This window comes from Podarcis raffonei, chromosome 6 (genome assembly GCF_027172205.1).
Source record: "Podarcis raffonei isolate rPodRaf1 chromosome 6, rPodRaf1.pri, whole genome shotgun sequence".
NCBI classification, from domain to species: Eukaryota; Metazoa; Chordata; class Lepidosauria; order Squamata; family Lacertidae; genus Podarcis; species Podarcis raffonei.
This window is the reverse complement of record NC_070607.1, coordinates 61,396,496-61,419,174: the sequence shown is the minus strand read 5'-3', so window position 1 is coordinate 61,419,174 and position 22,679 is coordinate 61,396,496. Positions and strand designations below refer to the sequence as shown.

At 42.4% G+C, this 22,679-nt stretch overlaps 1 protein-coding gene across 4 annotated transcripts in view; it reads left to right on the top strand.

Annotated features, from left to right (window-relative positions):
- The window catches only part of PLXNA2 (plexin A2), a 397,866-nt gene that overhangs the window by 214,014 nt on the left and 161,173 nt on the right, over positions 1-22,679 (top strand). For all 4 annotated transcript variants that reach the window (XR_008331159.1, XM_053393447.1, XM_053393446.1 and 1 more), the window contains exon 5: positions 14,855-14,955. Coding sequence is in view for 3 of the 4 variants with exons in the window: in XM_053393447.1 (XP_053249422.1) it covers positions 14,855-14,955 (101 nt within the window). In the remaining variant the exon portion in view is untranslated. The remainder of the gene's footprint in view (positions 1-14,854; positions 14,956-22,679) is intronic.

Sequence of the window (22,679 nt, the reverse complement as noted above, 5' to 3'; positions counted from 1 at the left end):
ACACTGTTAGCCCACAAGAGACAGTATGGTGGATTGAGTCTCACATATGACCTGGGAAAACAAGAATTTTCCTTTCATCCATGAAGCTCACCAGTTGACACTGGCTGAAAAAATACCACGCAACCCACTGCAGGGCTGCCCTGATTCCCCAAGCCTGGAGGAGTTGTGAAACTGACTCCTGTGTCCATTGTGTTCAAGTGAGTGCAGTCTGGGGCATAGGGACAGATCCTACTATGTTCGTGTGATGCATGTGATTTTATGTAATTAAAAAGGATAGCAGAAGGGCAGGGGGATGTGGAATGGGAAGGTGGAAGTGCAGCTGGTGTAGCAATTTAGAACATTTCAAACTGTACACAGATGGGAATGCTGCGTCTTTCCTCATCCTCTCGTCTTTCTTTCTCTGGGACCCACTGTAGACAGCTGCAAGTCAATCCCCTTCCCTGCTACTTTGCAAAGACAGCTCTGCACATATATCCCATTACAGGTAAAGAGACCTGCTTTTTCCCTTGAATTTACCACTCGTGGTATAAATGTGGAGGTGGGTGGAGGAGATATGTGGAAATATTCTCACCCCTCGCCACACACACACTCATGCTTCTGTCCTCTCTGCCCCTAGGTTTCTGTTGTATGATCTTCGCCCCGCAAATCCTGTCAATCTGTTGTCCATTTCTGTTAGAGAGCTTTGGAACCTTAGGCAGGAGCAGGTAAATATGGGCACACTAATGAGAGGAGTCCATCAAAGCATAGCAGAGAGATCTTGAGACTTCTTGCTCTACTTGTCAGGAACCTTTCCCTGTGCCAAAAGTATTTCTGATTGCCAGGGACTCTGACAGTTATGTACTAGGAAAATATGTTGTTAATGGGGGTAACACTAGATAGAGTTGTTGGAAGAGGTTTTTCTTTATGAGCTCAAGGCTAACTTACTATTAACATTTCTCATCTAAGCTAGTTTATATATTTGTGTTGTGTTTTATTAATAGCTTTAATGTTTGATGTGATGCTTCTCCCCATTTCCTTCTCTTCTGTTGCTTTGCGGCATTCTTTATCTCTTACCTTTTTAAATTTTCTTTCCTCTTGGAAAAGTTGTGCAGGGTTCGTAGGAGAGAACGGGGATAAGAAGGGGTGGGATGTCAGGTTGTTCATGAATGTTCAGTTGGTCATAAGAATCAGTCTGTGCACATTCACAACTTTCACACCTTGTTTGTACACATGTACTGGAAACCTACTTAAGCCAAGAAAGGTGTGGGTATGGCAGGCCCCTCTGCATCTGCAACACATTACTACCATATTGTAGTAATATTCTTTGAAAAGAAGATTGATCTAGTACTTAAGTGCTGATTCTCGCATGTGTGTACCGGTCGCATTTATTCTTGCAGACTTCTTTCAGTGAGGTCAAAGTGGCATTTTAGCCTCACGAAAGCTATTCAAGATAAGCTAGGCTGAGAGAGAATGAGCTTCACATATGAGAGAGGCTTTCTCACATCTCCAGTCCAACAGTCAAACCACTAGATTTGATACCTTGCAGCTGAATGTGTGAACTGTCATTACGTTAAAAATATTGACAGTAAAGTGGATTCTGCAGTAGGATCCTTGTGAGGTGTTGCTATATAGGCAGAGCCTGCTCTTAAAAGTGTAAATACTTGTAATGTGTTACCTCTTGTAAATATTATATAAAATACTTGTAATTTCATTCGAACGCAAGTCAAAAAGTGGAAGTAGATAAATAGGTACCACTCCGGCGGGAGGGTAAATGGCGTTTCTGTGTGCTGCTCATAAGTGGCTTAGTCTTGCTGGCCACATGACCTGGAAAAACTGTCTGCGGACAAACGTCGTCTCCATTGGCCTGTAAAGTGAGATGAGCGCCGCAACCCCCGCATCCTCTGCGACTGGACTTAACTTTCAGGGGTCCTTTACCTTTACCTTTTTTAAACATATTCATTAAAACTTACAAACAAAACTTCCACGATAATAAGTATTTATTTTTTCAAAAAAGTTTATTTTGACATTGCTCACTCCCAGATGACCTGCTTATTGGTCATTCATGCTGATTTCTTTGCATATTTTTGGGGGGGGATGTTAGATGCCACTGGCTTCTATTTATCGAGCATTCATTCTGATATGTTTGTTTGTTGCGTCAAGTACAGTAATTTTAAGCCCACACTTTCCAGTTCATTTTCCCTTCATTTTCCTTACTACAAAATAATTTAATTTGGGGGAGAAGTGGGCTTTTTGCAGAAGAGCACCTAATAAATTTTAAATGGTGCAATCTGAATTTACTGGTATTTAATTGAATCCTAACCAAAGAGAGCAATGCCTTGGAAGTACCTCTTGTGGCAATGAAATAAATTCAAGATGTTTATTTGAGATTTTAAAAAAGGTTGAAACACTCTGCCCAACCCCCAATACTTGCATCTCCTGTTGCAGGTGGAAGGATGTTGCAGATAATTTTCATGGCGGCTCTTTCAAGTTACTTTGGGTTTCTGCTATTATTCTGTTTTCCACATTTTCCATTTTGCACTGGTTTGAGATTCTTATTAGACTTCCTGATTTCATTGCCTTAAGTCAACAATGATACATATCATTCAGCCTACAGTCTTGTATTTCAGTCACACTTTTCTTTTTTGTTTGTTTCTGCCTCATGTGGCATCCCACATGCAAAAGCACTTTGATCTCAGAACGATAATTACAACGGCAGCAAACAGTATAAAAAACAATTAAGACACAAACAAGTGTGCTTTCATTTTCTGCCTTTGTAAAGAGCAAGAACACACACACTCTTTTTCTGCCTTTAGTGCTGTTAAAAGTTTCAGAGCCCAGAGTGGTGAGATAGAACTACATGATAATATGCAAATTCAGTGGCAGTTCTGTCCTCAATCAACTAAATTGTGTGTGAGAGGCAGAATGGAAATAGGAGGACATATTTAAATTGTGGCTTACAAGAGCAAACACAGACAAACAAAATCAAGAAGGGAACATTTCTTGGTTGTTAAAATGAATCCACTTCAGCTATTCTTTGATGGAGATCTTCAACAGTAACTCACCTTCTCCCTGACAAAGATGTGGCTATTAGAAAATGGCGGAGCTAAACATATGTCTGGCAGAAAACAAAAGAGAAGCACCTGCCATGCTTGTTTGTGGCATAGGTGTGGAGTCTAAAAGAACCATATTTCTTAATATCACAGAGTGTTCAGGAGACAGAATGTGTACATACTGAGAACAGTACCGCATTAGGTTTTAATCTAGATTTTTTTCTTACTCTCAATCTATTCAAAACACTTTAGTTATAACATAAAGAGACATGTGCTTGCACTGTATGCACCACTAGGGCTGCCATGTGGGTGGCACTGTGGTCTAAACCACTGAGCCTCTTGGGCTTGCCGATTGGAAGGTTGACAGTTCGAATCTGTGCAACGGGGTGAGTTCCCATTGCTCTGTCCCAGCTTTTGCCAACCTAGCAGTTTGAATGCATAACAGTGCAAGTAGATAAATAGGTGCCGCTGTGGCAGGAGGGTAAACAGCATTTACATGCGCTCTGGCTCTCGTCATGGTGTTCCGTGCACCAGAAGCAGTTTATTCATGCTGACCACATGACCCAGAAAGCTGCAGACAAACGCTGACTCCCTCGGCCTGAAAGCGAGATGAGCGCTGCATCCCATAGTTGCCTTTGACTGGACTCAACTGTCCAGGGGTCTTGTACCTTTCTACATTTTTTTTATATTTTACAAAAAGCCAAAAGTTGCTGAGCTTTTTTTAGAGGAACCTGAAAGTGCCACTTTTCTGAAATTCCGCCTTTGAAATCCTGGTAATGTCTGGAAAAATCCAGACATATGGCAGCCTTATACACCACCATTAACCTTTGATGGTCTTTCTTAGAAGGCAGGACAGGCAACCTTTCTCAGGCTACACATTCAAAAGTATCACACTTGCACACAGCTGGTTTCAGCATAGCTCTGTTAATGTGCACAGGACATGGCACTGAGTGGGTGACATGTCCTATAAAGGCAAAGGAATCAATATGGATTGCTGAGAGTATTATCATTATCAGTGCTTTTTTTTTTAAGGTGCTGGCACTTACCTTAAAGTTGTTACAGTAAGTGCCACACTTTTAACATTTTGGAGCCGGGAGGGGGGAGTGCTGGTACTGTGTACCTCTGAGTACCCCCAGAAAACACTGGTGGTGGTGGTTGTTTCTATACCACCCTTCATCCAAGGACCACAGGGCTGTTTACAATATAAAAACATGAAAATACATACCATTCTAACAAACAAAATCAGTACCCCGCCCCCCAGTTTAAAAGGCCATAGATTGTTTCATTAACCAAGGGCCTGAGAGAACAGCAATATTTTTGTCCGGTGCCTAAAGCTATGTAACGAGGGCACCAGGTGAACCTCCCTAGGGAGAGCTTTCCACAAGTGGAGAACCACTGCAGAAAAGGCCTGTTGCGTGTCGAGGTCCCCAGGTCCACCCCAATAACTCACACATCACACAGAAATTTTTGTTTAAGATTTTTGGCATAATTTTGGCCAATTTTGTGAGTGGTTGTGTAGGCATTGGTTGCGACTATCTGCCCCCACCATGGGGGACAGACTGACATTCTGCACGATGCGAAAGTCAGAATGGGGGAATACACTTGGGGGTTACGCGGAGCAGGGAACCTGCCCTCACCCCAAATGCAACCAGGAGCTCATTGCTATGGCCCGAGCCCCCTTGACAGAGTGGACAAGCAATAGTTAGCTCCCAATTCCTTTAACGGAATCCCTTGCAGCAGCAGCATTAGAGGGGCAGGCACAGCCAATCCATGCACCTCAACCAACCAAACCATAAACCAATGCCTAGCCGCGAACCTTACAAGTTGTGACGATTTGCTACGCAGTAGGCAAAAACCAAATGGCCCCAGCCAATCAGCCAGATGGACAAAATTCCTACCAGGCCCCCACTCCAAAGCAGACGACCGCATGACAGGCATAGCAAGGTCAAAGCGAACAACCCTATTCTAGGGAGGGAGGGACAGGCAATCCAATGCACGGGCGAAAAGAGGAAGCCCTAGCCTCGTGCAAGGAGTTTTACTATTTCTGGCTGTCAATCAATAAATGGCAACATTAACTTCTTCCCAACAACAAGGGAAGCCCCAATCGCATCAGTGGCCAACGATCAATTAGCCTGCCCCCCAACTTTGGAGTGTCCTGGCGGCCCCCACCACAACACGTGCTCTCCATGAAGGAGAACACGCTTTCTCATGTTGCTACCCTCCAGAGCTATCTTGGAGGGGGCACACAAAGAAGAGCCTCAGATAATGGTTGCAGCCACATGCATGTATGCCCTGGGGCACATTAAAGGTTCTGTGGATTGTGTGTGTGTGTGTGCGCGCACACACACACACATTAACAAGGCACATAGTCACTATGTGTGCATTCTACTTGCTGGAGCCATGTATGAACCATCCTGAGGAGCTATACTCAGATAATATGAAGCCTAACATCTTGGAGAGGAAATGCATATAGGACAAAATTCTAGAAACAGATCTGGACACAGGAAATGACGTACATATTAATTCCAATTTTAAGATAATGGATCTTTAGCTCTAATGTGTGACACTTATGACATGCCTGTCTTTTAAACACAATGTGTGAGAGGATCCTCAAGTTCTACAGCATTGAACAAACACATATGTTCATGAGGCCTGTGAACCTCAAAGACACTGCAAGAAGGGAACTGGGCAGTGCTTTGTTAGCTGATTAATTCAGTTCCAGTGCTATGCTCCTTCCCAGGATAGCTTGTCCAACCCCATCCTAGTTATAACCTCTCTGTCAACTGGCTTTGTCCACAAACACTGCATGCCTAACATTCTCCCAGCAAGGTTTGCAAGATCTAATTTATTGTGCTTTGAGATCCTTGATGAAAGGCGTGACAGGACTGCAAAGTGTTCCGTCATGTCAAAAAGCCTGGGTTATAAAGCCCCCAGTGGCCTTTGGCAGGCGTTTCATGTGACGGGCTCAGAGACTTGCTTTCCTGCTCTCTGAAGAAAGAAAAATCCACCTCTTGCATAGTGTCCCATGACAATCGCCTTAATTAAAACACTGTAGGATGTCGGTGAGCATGATGTTGCCGAGTGAGAAGAATTCCGACGCTGAGATTCAGCAGCCGTCGGGGTGACAACTTCAGAGAGAAGGGAGGGTGATTTGAATCATGGAGCTGCTCTTCTTTCTGCTTTCAGAACAATTTCCGAGAATGGACGCTGCAGATTTTGTGTAGGGCTCGCTCTGTGTTCCACAAACAGCCCTCTTGTGTGTCCAGTTTCTGTTTTCTTTGCAGCCTGTCTGCTCATTTTCAGAGATGATGTTTGCAAAAACAGGTGTCCAATCCGAGTGTTCTTGCTGAGGAGGCACAGGGAGGGAGGCAGATTCCAGATTGGAGATGGGATTAAGTTCTTTATTTCTGGTTGTTTTTCATTCCTTTGGAAACCTCAGAGAACTTAATCCCACCTCTTTCACCACCCCACCTGATTTCGTAAGTCCTTGTGCCAATGCAACATTCCTTTCAAGCATGACAATCAAATTTCCCAAAGAAAAGGATCTGGGAAGAGAGAAATTCTAAGAAATTGTAAAGTAGGTAATAAACACATTCAGGAGTAGAAATGAAGCACACCACATAGAACAGCATAGTTTAAACGGGATTGGAAATGTACACAAACATCTGTGTGTTTGTGTCTGTGTGTGTGTGTGTGTGTGTGTGTGTGTGTGTGTGTGTGTGTTGGGCAAAATGTGCAAGTTAATAAGGATAGCAGTCACATCAGTTTTTGGTGTGTGTACCTGGTTAGAAGGGCTGTCCATTGCATGAATACAAATGTTATCTGAACACACCATTTGAGAGTGGGACCTTTTACTACCTGTAAGAAAGACTTTATTGCAGGTTCACAAATAATTTCCCAAGAGTCCAGCTTCTGTAGTGATTCATTGCCTGAATTGTATTTAATGTGTGGGTTTAGATGGAAACCCACTGGTACCCTGAATTTTTTAGCTCTTCAAGATCAGTGGTTTCATGCAGTTCTTCCAATAAATTATAACAGAGCAGTGCATTTTAAAACTGACACAGAGGCAGAAACTAGTGCAATGGGTGGTAGCTGACTATGTCATACTCAGAGGGCATCCATGGAAATAAATGGTATTTAGTTAATTATGACAGACTTCACTGGTTTTAATAGATGTACTCCAAGCATGATGTCGCTGCAATTCTAACTCTACTTACCTGGGTGTAAGTCTCATTGAATTCAATGGGGCTTATATCTGAATACACATGGTTAGGATTGCTGCTTTAGTTGGATACTATCCAATGTCTTGGAAAAAATATGAAGCATACAAGCTCAGCCACTTAAACATTCAAATATCAGTTTAGATATTTAATATCTGGGGAAAGACTGCCAGCGTTTGGTGCAACCCTATAACAAGAGTGGGGGAAATAGGAGCACAGTAAAAAATCAATTCACAGGTAGCACTTGTCATCCAAGCACCTCAGAAGATTCCAATCATACGAGGACATAAAATTCAAAATAAAAGTAATTATATGGGAAAACTAAGGTAGAAGATCCTACAAAATGGGTCACTCCAACAGTGATCTGTGGGCAAGTCTGGCAAAAAAAGATAAGAATATATATGGGCTTGAGATAAGAGCAAAGCTATTCTAAAAGAAACCGTTCTGTTGCCTACTGTACAAGAAATCACCAGTCAGTTAGCAGAACTATTTATAGTCTTTGTTGCCAGTACTGGATATTGGCAAATTCAGCTGGATGACACAAAAGTTCCAGACTATACATTCAATTTATTTTTTGGCAGATACAGGTTTTTGGGAGGGGGGGAGGAGCAGGGTTGTACTTCTGTGAATCTTTGAGTTACACACACACACTGTTTCCCTTTCCTCTTGTATGTGGGTGATGGTATTTTTAGTGCCATGTGGGAATTTGCCCTCCAATTTCTTGAAAGTTTTATTCCCCTGTGAAAGAGGCATGCATTTTTTATGCTTCATTCTCAAGGCACTTTACAATTTCTTTAGGATTTCTGCAATTGTGTGGTTTTAAGCTTACCTTAATATTGCAAAGTGGTCAGGGATAGTGTGTGTGTTTTATTCCAGTAAATGTTTTTACTCTGCAACCTCTCCAGCAACCCACACTTCCTTATGTAGGAAGAGCTACTCAATGCCCAGGGGCAGACATAATTAACAGAAACATAGGCACTGGGGAAGGCTGCAGAGTATAGACCAGGGGTCAGCAACCTTTTTCAGCAGGGGGCTGGTCCACCGTCCCTCAGACCATGTGGTGGGCCGGACTATAGTTTTTTTGGGGGAAATGAACGAATTCCTATGCCCCACAAATAACCCAGAGATGCATTTTAAATAAAAGGACACATTCTATTCATGTAAAAACACGCTGATTCCCAGACCGTCTGTGGGCTAGATTTAGAAGGCGATTGGGTCACATCCAACCCCTGGGCCTTATGTTGCCTACCCCTGGTACAGACTATTGACAAGATGTTTTGTTGAACGAAGGGATACTCACAAACATGCATCCATCACCTCATAATTAAGGTAAGCACTACAGAAACCCTGTGTCCCACTCATGAGAATTTCACCAAATTTTTCTCTCCACTTTGATAATTTTTTTATGTGATTTCTGTTCTTACCGAGAAATTTTCAGCACAGGGCCGGCTGTTTCTGCTACATAAGGATTGACACACAGATAATGAGTTTGCTATTAGTAGCTGATGGTGCTTTTTTTAGAGATTGGGTATGGTAGCCATCTCATGTAATACTGTATCTGCTTTGTAAAAAGATGCCACGGGAGACTGAGGTGTGAAACAAATAAACTCTACTTAACACTTCTGCATTTCTTATGTAAGAAAAGCCCTGCTGGATCACCTTAAAGGCCTGTCTAGGCCAACATTCTGTTGTCAGAAGATACCCTTGCTTATTGAAATTTATTTTGAGTAATCGTATACATGATAGAATCACTTTTGTGGAATAAGAGAATGGCCTCAAGACTTAATATGAGTACTGAATATCATACATGACAACCATCTGCAAACTGGGGTACATAAAAGAAGGACACATATAGCTGTTGATTAGCCAGGCATAGGTTCTCGTATAGGAGAACTGGAACAGACAGGTATCAGATGTCAAACCTGCAAGAAAAACCAAAAACTACTTTGCCTCATGAAATTCCAGTTACTGTCTGTCAGAATAGTGTGTAGAAACCTGCAAAAGTGACTGAGCAACATATGACCCCAAGATAATATTTGGTTCAGACTGATGGTTCAGCTGTCTACAAGAGCAACAGAAGAGATCTGCAGAGCATTACAAGTCTTGAGCCGGTGATGGATGAAACAACTGAGAATGCAGGCATACCTATATCAAATATAGACAAGCGAGAGTCTCAAGACAGAACAAATGGAATTCTTGTAACTGAAAAGTGCCAGAGAGACTTCAGAGAAACTTTTTGACAGTGAGATGCCTGTGAGTACACAAAGTGGCAGAAAGATAAGAAAAAATTACAGATCATAACTACTTCCTTTAAAAAGAGAGAGGAGTTACTGTGTTACTCTATGTTACTCTATATTACTATGGTATGTATTCTTGTGTTTGTTTTTGTAAACTGCCCTGTGATCCTTGGATAGGGGGTGGTATAGAAATTTAATTAATTAATTAATAATAGGGCAGCAGCAAGGTTCCTCACCTGACAGAAGGTAGCATAAAATAAAGTAATTTATGCTGTTTCAAACTCATGTCTTACTTCATATAAAATGTGGTTTCTTTTTTAACTTAAAAAAATTGTTCCCCACCACCACCACCCTCAATATTACATATGTGTGTGCTTGTGACTGAGAAAGAGTCGTTTATAACAGCCCTGCAATATAGTCCAGTTAATAATACAGATTAGAAGTGGGTTGAGGTGGTATGGATTTTCAGCAAAAAATCTCCTATATAGAACATTGCTCAAATTGCTGCAGAGGTAAAACTAGCTCGGTTGCCCACCTCCAAGCTCTTCCCACCCCAATCCTCCACTCAGTTGCATGCAGACATCTTATTTACTTGCATGGTGATGTGCTGCATGTTTAGATACTTAAAACAAAGACAAATAATTACATTTTCATTAAAATTAAGTGTAAAGTTTGCAGAATTAGTAAATTACTTTCACAATATGCAGATTAGGCTTTCCAAATATGGAGAACTTTAATGCAGCAATCCTACCATAGTAAGCTTCTTTTCCTTGCCTCCTGCAAGATACCGCCTACGTTTTAGTTACTACTGAGCTCTATCTACTTTATCAGTGCATATATTTTTGCCCAACTGCCAAATATCGAACAAGAGCATTGTTTCACCTAGCAAGTGACTTAATGTCACCTTTCATTTAACTTGGGAATAGAGTCGGACTATGGAATAAGATCCAAGAATCTTATGATAGCTACACCTGCTTGCTTGTTCCAAGGGGACTTGAGCTGCATCTGACTTCATACCCTTTTCGTTTTACTCACTTACACACATCCATTTTTTTCCTCTGGAGAAATCTGTTAAGTAGGGCCCAGGAAACAAGAAAAATAGGGGCCTTATTGATTTCAAATGTAGAGAGGAACTGAGTTCCCACTGTATCAACAGTATTTGGCGTGAAAGTGGCCTTTGTTCCAAGGCACACTGATTCCTTTCAGCTTCTGACTCTCCAGCTGCTGGGAGCTGGGCAGTGTTTTGACGAACGGAGCAAATGCAACGCAGACAGTTGTTTTAATTCTTAGCCAGTTGCCGACATCACTCACAAGGGCCAGAAAAATTAAGAGGGGAAAAAGAGTCTGGATTCTTTCCTTTAGTTAACTCGGCACAAGAACTATATTTGGATAGCAAGGCAGAAAGAGAGCCCGTTGGTGAGTGTAACAGATACAGCAGGCTTTGCTTATGCATGGAAGAGGAGAACTGGAGCAGGAATTAAAAAAAAAAAAAAACTCCTCAAACCTACTAGAGCACAAAGCTTTTTGAGAGTGGGAGGGGCATAAAACTTTAATTTTCTCTTCACTTCCAATCAAAACCCCAGAAGCTCATTTTCTTTTACATTCTTCCTAGCTCCTTGTCTGTTTCTTTCTCTTTATTATTAGCATTGTGTATATAGTGCCAGAAATACACAAAAAGTACCTGTAACTTATTCATCTTCCTTTGCAGAACTTCATTTTCCCTATATCAAGTTCAAGTAGTTCAACAAACATACCATTCAAGGAGAAATGTGTCTTCCACATATATACATAATATCTGAGTCCCCAATTGAATTAACTAGCCTATGAACTGCAAATCAGTTGATAGATGAACAGAAAAAGATCCGGTTAAGTCAGGACATGAAGGAAAAAGGCATCTTGATCTTTGGCTAAAGGGTGGTATATAAATTCAAATCATCATCATCTTCTATGTGCTTCCCCAGTAGTATGTCCAGAAGCATGTTGCTGGATGTAGGATATATGTATGGTGACCAGTAGCCATTGATAACTTATCTTCCATGAGTTTGTTCAGTACCCTTTTACAACCATCCAGGTTGGCAGCCATTGCCATATATTGGGCAAGCAAATTCTATAGTTTTAACTATGTGAAGAGGTATCTACTTTTGTCTGTCTTGACTCTTCCACCATTCAACCTCATTGGATGGCCAGGGTTCCAGTATTATGAGAGAGGAAGAGAACATTTAAAGATCCCTTTCTTAACACCTTGTAATATTTTACAAACTTCTATCATACCACCCTCCCCCCATTCACCTACAGACATTGCAATCTTCCCTTGTAAGGGAGTTGCTGAATCCCTTGATCCTTTAATCTTCCTCTTCCAGCATCTTTCCCAACACTACATTATCAATGAGTGCATGGCTCTTTTAATCCACATCTTGCTATGACCCTTCCCTGGAGGAAGTCTTGCCTGAAAACAAGGCAACGCAGAGTGCATTTTCTCAGATCCATGTGGAATACACAGCCATCTCCTGGTCACACCCACGTCTGCTGTAATTCATGTGGTTCGACATTTGTGGGAACAGCTTTTTGATCCGGAGCTGTGCCAGGAGAAGTGTTGCTTGAGGCATTAGCAGACAGGTTTCCCTTGCTCAAGCCAGGAATCGATCCTTGATGTGTTCAGCTTGGACTGCTGGGCCATCTGTCAGCACAGGCTGTACCCTGCTCTCTGGCCCTGCTAGGCTTCTCTGCAGTTACACAAAGTACCAGCAGGCAGCGAGGAGGTTGTTGGTTGATGTACAGCTATCCTTGTGCTGATGCAGTTGAAAGGAGTAATCATGATGATTGTTATTTTGTTCAGAGAAATGTTTACAGGCCCCATAAAGACACAAATGCAGCAGCCCTCATCTATAAAATGGGTATTTGATTTATTCCAGCTTGTGGCACTGACTGGCCAGACTTGGTTGCCAGCTTTCCATCCTGTTCTGCCACCTCTTCCTTTGAATTTACCCTTCTATCATAATTACATTTTCAAATACAAAAGCTGTAGCAGTTCTTGCTGCATGGGCTACCTTGTTGCTAGGCTTCATAGAGTGATATGCATGGCTCTTCTGGTGCTTCATGTGCTGCCTGAAATGTCAGTGGAAATCTCTGGAATATGTGCTCCAATGCAGCATTCTGTCTCCAGCATTCTCCCAGTTAGGACCCAGCTGAGAATCCCTTCACCTCTACAGATTTGTGATCAAGGATGCTGCTTGTAAACATATCAAGTAACACAGATCTCTGTGTGGTCCCTTTGTCATCTGAATAGACATCTGTGCCACTCTACGGAACTGTACTGCTGCCTAATGTGCCCTCCCCACTAATGAATTATTCCCCCTGGCTTTTGATTCTTCTTCAGTTAAAGGTAAAGGGACCCCTGACCATTAGGTCCAGTCGTGGCTGACTCTGGGTTTGCGGCACTCATCTCGCTTTATTGGCCGAGGGAGCCGGCATACAGCTTCTGAGTCATGTGGCCAGCATAACTAAGCCGCTTCTGGTGAACCAGAGCAGCGCACGGAAACGCCATTTACCTTCCCGCCAGAGCAGTACCTATTTACTTGCACTTTGGCGTGCTTTCAAACTGCTAGGTTGGCAGGAGCAGGGACCAAGCGATGGGAGCTCACCCTGTCGCGGGGATTCGAACCGCCGACCTTCTGATCGGCAAGTCCTAGGCTCTGTGGTTTAACCCACAGTGCCACCCGCGCCACCTTCTTCAGTTAGGAAGATGAAAATTCAGCACCACTCAACACCTTATTACACTTCTTCCATGGGAATGGCTGTAGATGAACAAAGGCAGATTTAAGGGAGTGCAATGAGTTTGGTTGCACTGGGTACAGAGCCTCAGGGGTGCTGCAGGGAACACCACAACTATTATTTGGAATTGAGCTTGAGAGGTGGAGGGGCACCAAATTTTGGTGTCATACAGGGCGCCACTGAAATTTGAGACCCCACAGTCTGCCACGGATATGAATGTCCAGGAATTAATGGGATCCTTTGAGGGGAAAATCTGATGTGGGTTGAGGAAACCAGGAATTCTCCTTAGACACGAATTCGTTACTTGGTCTTTGGCAAATCACTTTCTGTCAGCCTGTCTGTACATTGTACATGGAAAAGATATTAAATAAAAGGAAGGAAATCAGCCCTGAGTGCTCACTGGAAGGACAGATCCTGAAGCTGAGGTTCCAATACTTTGGCCACCTCATGAGTAGAGAAGACTCCCTTGAAAAGACCCTGATGTTGGGAAAGATGGAGGGCACAAGGAGAAGGGAACAACAGAGGATGAGATGGTTGGACAGTGTTCTCGAAGCTACCAGCATGAGTTTGACCAAACTGCGGGAGGCAGTAGAAGACAGGAGTGCCTGGCATGCTCTGGTCCATGGGGTCATGAAGAGTCAGACACGAATAAACGACTAAGCAACAACAACAATTAATAATCAATATTTTGAATCCTATTGCTTTCCTCTGGTTGTCAAGATTGAGGGTTTCCATTTTATTCTTTTGACTTTTCCCTGCCTTGCTTCAGTCAGATAAATTGTTCAGATAGAAAGCTCTGCTGATGGACTCTGAGGAAACTCTAAGCCCCTGTTGAATGGCATCAGTGGGTAAAATAAGCTTGGAAATGGTGAAACAGAAGTGGCCTTGCCATTTGGCAGACTGAAGTGGCCGCCTCAAGCAGCTAATTTTCGGTGTCATGAAAGGGTAGCAAAATGTTAGTTATTTAACTTACTATTGTTGTATTTTTACTATCTCCTGTGAAAAAAATAACTTGGCCAGTCTTGGATACTGTGCAATTTGACTTGTAGGGAATGGCATTTACTGTTCCATCGCATGCAGAAAAATGTCGTGGGCCAGCTCTGAAGTGTCTATTCTAAACTGTTGCAACCTGCAATATTTTGAGAAGAAATCAAAATCAGTTGACTAGTGGTGCTCTGAGGATTTCATTCAGCCAGGCCCTGTGTATCAGTTCAGAAGTACTTTGCTATCAGTAGGCATATTGGCACAAGGATACTAGTATCTTAAACAGAGGTGTAGCTAAGGGTCCCTTGCACCCTTGGCTCATGGTGCCACTCCCCCCTTTTTTTCCCAGGAGCAGGCACACTTGCTTTCTTAAGGGCTGCAGCTAATCATCACCCACAGAGATGCATCCATCACATATTGGGCCCACATTAGAATGAAAGCAGTGGTGGGAAGCGGCAATCTACTTACTTACATTTCTAAGAACGTTACGTGTTTTAATTTTAAAATTTATGTGCTCACTCACTGCAGAAAGTTCAGCAGTGCATAGCTTGTTTTCTTGATTTATTGTGCAAACAAGACGAGTGAATGTTTGCTTTATTCCCTTTCTTTCTAGGTGTCTCAGGTTCCTGTTGAAACATGTGAACAGTACACAACCTGTGGAGAATGTCTGAGTTCAGGAGACCCTCACTGTGGTTGGTGTGCTCTGCACCATACGTAAGTTCAGCATTAACTGGTGATTATTATCTTAAGATCAACTCAAATACCTCTTAATTCCTTCCATATGTGATGCCATTATTAGTTAATTAATGCAATTCTGAAAGCCACCAGTCACTATACCAGTTAGGGGTTGTTGTTTTCTTTCTTTCTTAATTCATATGATAAAAATATTTCAGCTTTTAGAGAATACTGCATTTTGTAAGAGAGAAATTAATGCAAAAGAGTAAGGCAACATGGAATGTTCCTTCAGGACACTAAATCTTGTATACACACATATTTTAGGCATCTGAGTGATCCCTATATCTTGCACTGTTTTCAAAAACACTATGAGCAGAATCATTTGCATTTTCACAGGCAGTCACATCAGCACAATAATCCCATTTTCATTTACATCGGTATTGTGATGTGGCTGTTAAATCTGGCCAAATAAATGAGATAGAAAAGAAATGATATGAAACTTATGATGCTTTCAAATAATAATAGTAATCATTTTCAGCTTCCAAGTTACATAGACATGTGTTTTTTCCCATTAATGTGAGGCATTCATTAGACATTTTCTAATATCAAACTCCAGAAACAGCCACAATCTCCTCTAAAACCTGCTTATTTTAGCCCAAGATTGTCAGTTCAATCTTATTGCAATGTCTCTCCTGTACTTTGTTTTCTCCTTGCTTCTATTTCTTTTCTACAAAACAAGCTACCGCACACCTGCCAACAGCCTTTCCTGGCATCAATCACTTCCCTTACATTGTAACCTAACAGAATCACTGTTTAAATACCACTTAGAAATTTCAGAAAGGCTGTACACTTCAGTCTCTGGCTTAAACCCTGCAAAGTAATGAAATTGTCCAGGCTTCCTAGCCTAGCTATTCTCCACTGAGCTTGTCGGTGTCTGCTGGGACAAAGGATAAAGGTTTTCTAGGCAACATCCTGGGGAAAGCTTAGGAAGCTGTGCCTCTGAATTATTGAGGTGTTTGGCATCTTTTTCTCTCCCACAATGGCAATGCTGCCTCAAGCGGAAGGGGTGCCCAAAGTCTGAAGGAGGGAGAGGCCTGGAGTTCACTTACAGAAAGGAGTCCAAAAAACCCCTTGGGCCTGTTGCCAGCACTCCCATTAAATGTTTAGCAGTTGGGGTGGAGGCAAAGGGTACCCACACAATAGCAGCTGGCAAAATGCCCATGCAGCAGGTGTTGAGAGAGTGACAGGGAGAGAGCAGAGGAAGGCTCTGATGAAATATCCTGATTGGATCAGAGACCTGCATATAGCAGGCTAATTTCTATGCCACTTTGTCAGAAGGCATTTAACTTCCAAGGCTCGTTGCGACATTAAAAAACGACAACAAACAGTTTTGTCTTTAACCTGCTCCTCGTGCCATTTTGAAGTCAAAGTAAAGCAAATGCAGATGGGTTTTCCATAAAGTGCAGCTTCTGTTTGGGCATAAAAATAAGCACTGGGTTTTCCAAAATACTAAGCATCCAGTTTCATGCAGCCTCTCAACAAAAGCTTTCTACATCACAGTTCTACCGGAACTGGGGAAGCTGCGGACAGAAAGGGTGGTTCTCCCTCCCTCTCTCTGCAACTTTTAAATGTGTAAAAGTTGATTAAGAGCCTAGATTTGGCAAGTGAAAGCAGTATACATAAGTACATAGGTGCTCAGAAGGCTCTCTGAAGGAAGAAACCTACATTGTTTTAAAATGAGGCATCTTGGGATCACATTCTGCAACATTCCCCCTCCCCTTAATAATTTTTAAATTATTTTCAATTAATTCACATTACATGTTAATTGCCATACACCTTCAACATTGTACATAACATGAATATATTATTTCTGCACATTCCCCACATCTAACCCTGCAACATTCCTATTGACCTGATTCTCAAGTTTGAGGCTAAACTCACTAGGGTTGTTGTTAGGGCAGTGGCAGGGGCTGCTGTTAATGTTTAAGCCATTTTAGAGCAATGTTTTGTGCATTCTGATCAGCTCTGGGCTCATATTGATTGCCTGGGTTCATATTGATTGAGAGCCAGTGTGGTGTAGTGGTTAAGAGCGGTAGACTCGTAATCTGGTGAACCGGGTTTGATTCCCCGCTCCTCCACATGCAGCTGCTGGGTGACCTTGGGCCAGTCACACTTCTCTGAAGTCTCTCAGCCCCACTCACCTCACAGAGTGTTTGTTGTGGAGGAGGAAGGGAAAGGAGAATGTTAGCCCCTTCGGGTAGTGATAAAGCGGGATATCAAATCCAAACTCTCTTATTTTCTGTCCTCCCTCCTTTCTTCTCTACTGCTGCAGTCTACTGGGAACTACCTCTTTGTGTAAGCATTTTCTTCTCCAGAGTTTTGTGTAGTGGGTGGGTACCTTAAAACAATGTTAGCCAGGGTGGTGACTTCCATATTTTGTTGGACTGCAATTCCCATTATCCCTTACCATTGACCATTCTGGCTAGGGCTGATGAGAAGCTGAAGTCCAACAGTATCTGAAAGGCACCATGTTGGCTACCTCTCTTAAACATGTCATAGGTCCATCCTACCACTACATAGGCTAGGGTAAGCTTAGTGACCAGCTTTGCTACATTTGCAGAGGTTCAGCCTATAATCCTAAACACATTTGCCAGGAAGTAAACCTTATGAAGGCAGCGATACCTACTTCTGAGTAGGCATGCATAGGATTGTGCTGTCAGCTGTTCTTTTTTTCTTGACCTGCAGAGGCTCAGTATGAAAAGGTTTCAGACTATGTGGTTCAGACTCTTATGTTCCAAGACGAGAATGAAAGATTAATAGATTAGTTAGCCTGACCTCCTGCATTATACCTTGCACAGACCACAGATGTTGAACCAGTAACTCCTGCAAAATCCTTCTAATCACTGCAAAACATGTTTTGCTGGGAGTTGAACCTTAGACCCTTTGCTCCTCCAGATGGATTCTTGTTCTTTGACCAGAAAGTGTGGCAGGTTCACTGCTTTGTGTTGTTCAGACAAACAGGGAATACCTAGCTAATTGCAGTCTCTTTTGATTAAGCTGTTCAAGCCATGGCATAAGGTCTTTTCTAGCATAATATTGCCTATATTTCTTTCCCGCCCCCAATGTGTCCACAATAGAGAGGTCAGGAGTCATTTGGGAGATGAGGGAGGCCAGCAACGGAAAATAGACCAGTGCCTGTTCTGAAAGAGATCTCAGAGAGCTGTCTGACAGTGCCTTCTTGAGGATTAATGGGCAGACAGTCAGCAATGTATGGAAAGTAGCTTCCAACATTTGGCCAAAGAAGAAAAGGGGATATGCAAGACTGATTCATACATCTATTTTTCATGCATCTGGTGTAACATTCAAAGGGAAACGAGCACACCTTGACTGCAATGCCCCTATATCTGGAACCTGCACATTTGCCACAAGGAAATGTTCCCCGCCCCTCACTTGAAGCATGAAAAGCAAGTGTGAGAGTCAGTGGCATATCGGCTTTTCCCACTTTGGCATGACATCTGCAGCTGCTGTCAAGTTCACACCTACACAGATACAAAACCACTTGTGATTCATGAAGACAGAACAGAAACTGCAAGCAAGAATACTCATCTCCAGAGAAAGTACAGTATGGTGGTACCTCGGGTTACGAACTTAATTCATTCCAGAGGTCCGTTCTTAACCCGAAACCATTCTTAATCTGAGGCACACTTTCGCTAATGGGGCCTCCCACTGCTACCACGCCACCTGTGTGTGATTTCTGTTCCCATCCTGGGGCAAAGTTCTTAACCTGAGGTACTACTTCCGGGTTAGCGGAGTTTGTATCCCGAAGTGTTTGTAACCTGCAGCGTTTGTAACCCGAGGTACCACTGTACTTAATTTGAGTCAGGCAGAGCCCCATTACTGAGCAAGAAAACCTGTTTTTAAAGCTAGCATTCATCCCTAAGTTGTGTGAAGTAATCTTCTGAAAGAATCTCCCTCTGAGTAAATGCAGAGTGGCCACAGCTTCTCCCATTAAAGGGCAGAGTTTTTAGACAGACTCGGGTCTTACTTGTTTTGAAAGAAACCACTGGATAACATCCCGCTTGCTCCTACTTTCTCAATAGACTTGACATCAATCAGCTTTGTCAGAGGTGATCCTTAGTTGTCTCCATTGGAACATTGTTTCTCAGCCAGCTGTGGTGTACTTGAAGCAAACAGGAGTCTCAAGGAAGGATCAGGATCCTTTAGTCACTGATACTTCTAAGGTTGCTTCCAGATGACCTGTTTATTGAGCATTCATCCTGATTTATTTGCACAAAGTTAGTGGGAAGGTTATAGAATGTTAGTTGTTTCCTGGGCATTCATTTTGATTTGGTTGCAATAAGTTTTTATGATGCAATAAGTTTTTGCAGGCATCTATCACTAGAAACAGAACACAGCTGGGAAAAGAATTGATGAAGCACCATTGCAATAATTGTGATGACTTATTAACACCACAGAGCCAGTCAGTGGCAAAGGAACATTTCAGCCTCTGGGACCCTTATTCCCAGTTCTGACATGCATCTATTCTTAATATAACCCCAAAATCCCTTCTTAGGTAACAATTGAAATGCAAGGCAAGATGTGACACTTTGTAGGTTTACAGATCAGAATAAAAATCTACTGGTCCCAAGGCAGCCAAATGCAGCATGGAGTTGCAAGTTTATACAGAACATGCTACAGTGGCTCTGTTCAGTCTAATCATATTTTATCAGCCTCTCCTTAGAATTTTCCTGCCTCAAAAATGTCTTCTTTGAGCACTGATTATTTTTTAAGCCCTAGTCTGAACCTTATGAATAACTGTGTTAATCTTACTGTTCCCAGAGCTGCTCTCCTATTTGCTTGGAGGCTTTTAGCACATGAATGTTTGTATTTTAGTTGTCAGCTCTTGCTTCTAATTATTATGTTCCCTCTGTCAGATGGGTCAGTTGCCTCAATGATCTGCACAGAAGAGGTTGGAGGTCAAGGCAGTGTTGTTCACATTGCATTTTTTAGGCGGCTGATAAGAATATGGACATTAGGGATGGTGATATCATTTTATGGCCAACTTTTAAATGCTTGAGGCTCCTTGCCATGATCCCTTGGATGACGAAGTCAGACAGATTTATAGGTCACTCACTATTCCCAATCTGTGAATTACGGGCTGCCACCTCTTCAGCTGGGGCTCTCAAAGTTCACATCTGATTCAGCAGTGCATGCATGAGTGTACTTTGCTTCTTCCAAGCTCTGGACACATGCACAGTGTTCATTTCCATTTTTGTACAAATGCAAAATAGCTCATTTTTAGGATTTGGAGAAGAACTCGTAATTCCACACACTTATAGACAAGTTGGTGGTGGGTGATGATAGTGGGAAGCTGGTGAAAAGAGAGCGTGTTGGAATATGGAACAACCTTCACACTGTCCCCAGGGGCCTGCTTGCTGCTGTTAGAAACAAGGGGTGCTAAAGCCAGGAAGTTGAGTGAGGAAAGGGGCCTAAAAACAGCTTAACTAAAATAAGAGGGCAGAGTATGGAGTCGGTTCTGAAGCAGGAAGCAGAAGATAGTGTGGCACAGGAGTTCTGCTACAAAGAAGATGGTTCATAGAATCATAGAATTGGAAGGTCCCTTGAAGATAATCTAGTTCAACTTCTGCAGATGCAGAAAATGCACAGCTACTCCTACAGCATCTCTGATAAGTGACAATTCAGCTGACGAATGAGAGTCCACCTTAAAGAAGATCGGTTCCCAAGTCCTATTCAAGATTGCTACTTTTCTTCCTTTTATGGACATTGAAGTGATGCTGAAAACTGCTTTGTTGAGTCCCCACCTGTCGGATCGGTTCCCAAATATTTTATAGAACCTGTGTGCAAGTCCTATTCAGGATTGCTACTTTTCTTCCTTTTATGGACATTGAAGTGATACTGAAAACTGCTTTGTTGAGTCCCCACCTGTCACACAGCTTTTTAACGCACAAAACCTCTGTCAGGAAAACTACTCTGGGTGCTTTCAGTTAGAGATGAATGATGATCTTGATTTTATCTCCCCCTAACATTTCACCACGGCAAGATCCACCAGCATCAAATCAAGGGTGAAAGTTGGTGGCAACAAAGATGTTCCGAGCCCTGTGAGAAACACTGCTCACCTCATCTCAACCTTTCTGCCTTGGATTTTGCTTTGAGCAGTATTCAGCAGCATCTCTTCATGCCATACTTCAGAAAGCCTTGGCTTCTCCATAAAATCTCATTTAAAAAAAAAAAATGATGTTAAAATGGAAGGAAAGACTGTTGTCTTGTGTGCAAAGTATCCAGCAGCTGGTGTGCCTACTAAATGACAGTGTCTCCATGTTAAACTGAAAAGAACGGAAGATCTTATTCCTCCTCCTCCTCTTCCTCCTCCTTCATTAGCCACCCTGTTGTTCTGGTGGCAGGTAGAGCCCACAAGGAGACTGCTAAAGAGTCTCCTTGGTCCAGTAGGATCTATAACCTGCAGGGCTCCTCCATATGCTGCTGTTTGCTACTATGTTATTGTCTCCAGACCTATTTATCTCTGTTAGGTCTGTTGCCATAAATAGTATGATAAAAAAGAGCCATTCCAGCAAGTCAATGAGATAAAGGCTCCAGTCAAGAGCTCACTTTAGAGCAATCTTGCCGATTCACTTAAAACACAATAATTCTTTTCTTTGGCAGCATTCATATTTTGGTCCATTATATTCAAGTAAAGGAGAAGGGTGCAGGGAGAAAATAGCGGTATCAATTGCCAGGTATCACTGTGGCTGTTTGCAAAGGGAAAATGGTTAGTACTCCCCCACCCCACTGCAGGGGGGAGGGCTATTGAGAAGCAAATGGTTTTTCAGTGAAGATTCCTGGTTTTGTGAGCTGTTCTTGTCACCTCATCTGGAGGAAGTTTGTCACAGAAAGCTTAAGACTCTTTGTTAAGCAGTAAGCATGTCTGCTTATGTAGACATTTTACGCTAGCTTGAATCCAGCCATCACAAAAGGAAAACATTGAAACTGGTTCTTTTGCAACTTGCATTGAAACTGGTTTTTTGCTATGTGCTTGCTTTTCATTACATCTGGTCTCAATAGAAAGAGAAAAACTAAATCCTCTTGCTCTACTTACAACGATAGCCAACATGGAGGCCTCCAGAGGTTGGACTACAACTTCCATCATCCCCAGCCAGCATGACCAATAGTTATGAATGATGTGAGCATAAGTTCAGTAACATATGGAGAGCACCACATTGGCTACTCTTAGGTTACAGTAACAAAATGCTTCTAACAGTAGTTTGAAGAAGGAGTCTATAGAAGGGCATAAAGTTCTGGTGTGGGGCTCCAGAGCCTTCAGCATTTATTCATAATTGTGCCATATGTCCAGAGTGGCTAATGTGGTGCTTTCCAGATGTTTGGGACTATAGTTGCTATTGGTCACATCTGGATGGCACTATACTGGCTACCCCTGCCATACTGATTTTATACTAAAACATTATACCTGGTGGAATTCATATGTAGTACTAGTTCCCATGTGTTTGTCTAACACACAATGCAAAACATTTAATCAAAATGGCTAGAAGATAGACACACATCTACCTTCTTAAAGAACTGTTGTATGAAAACTGTCTCCCTAGCAGAAGGGGCAAACTGGCAACTCTCAGGCAGAATGTGTGTATATGTGTGTGTTTAAAAAAATAAAAATCATATTGTTGCAAGGGGTGTGTGTCTGAAGATCATCTTATTCGTCTTCCTTGAAAACTAGTAGCAGAGCAGTCTGT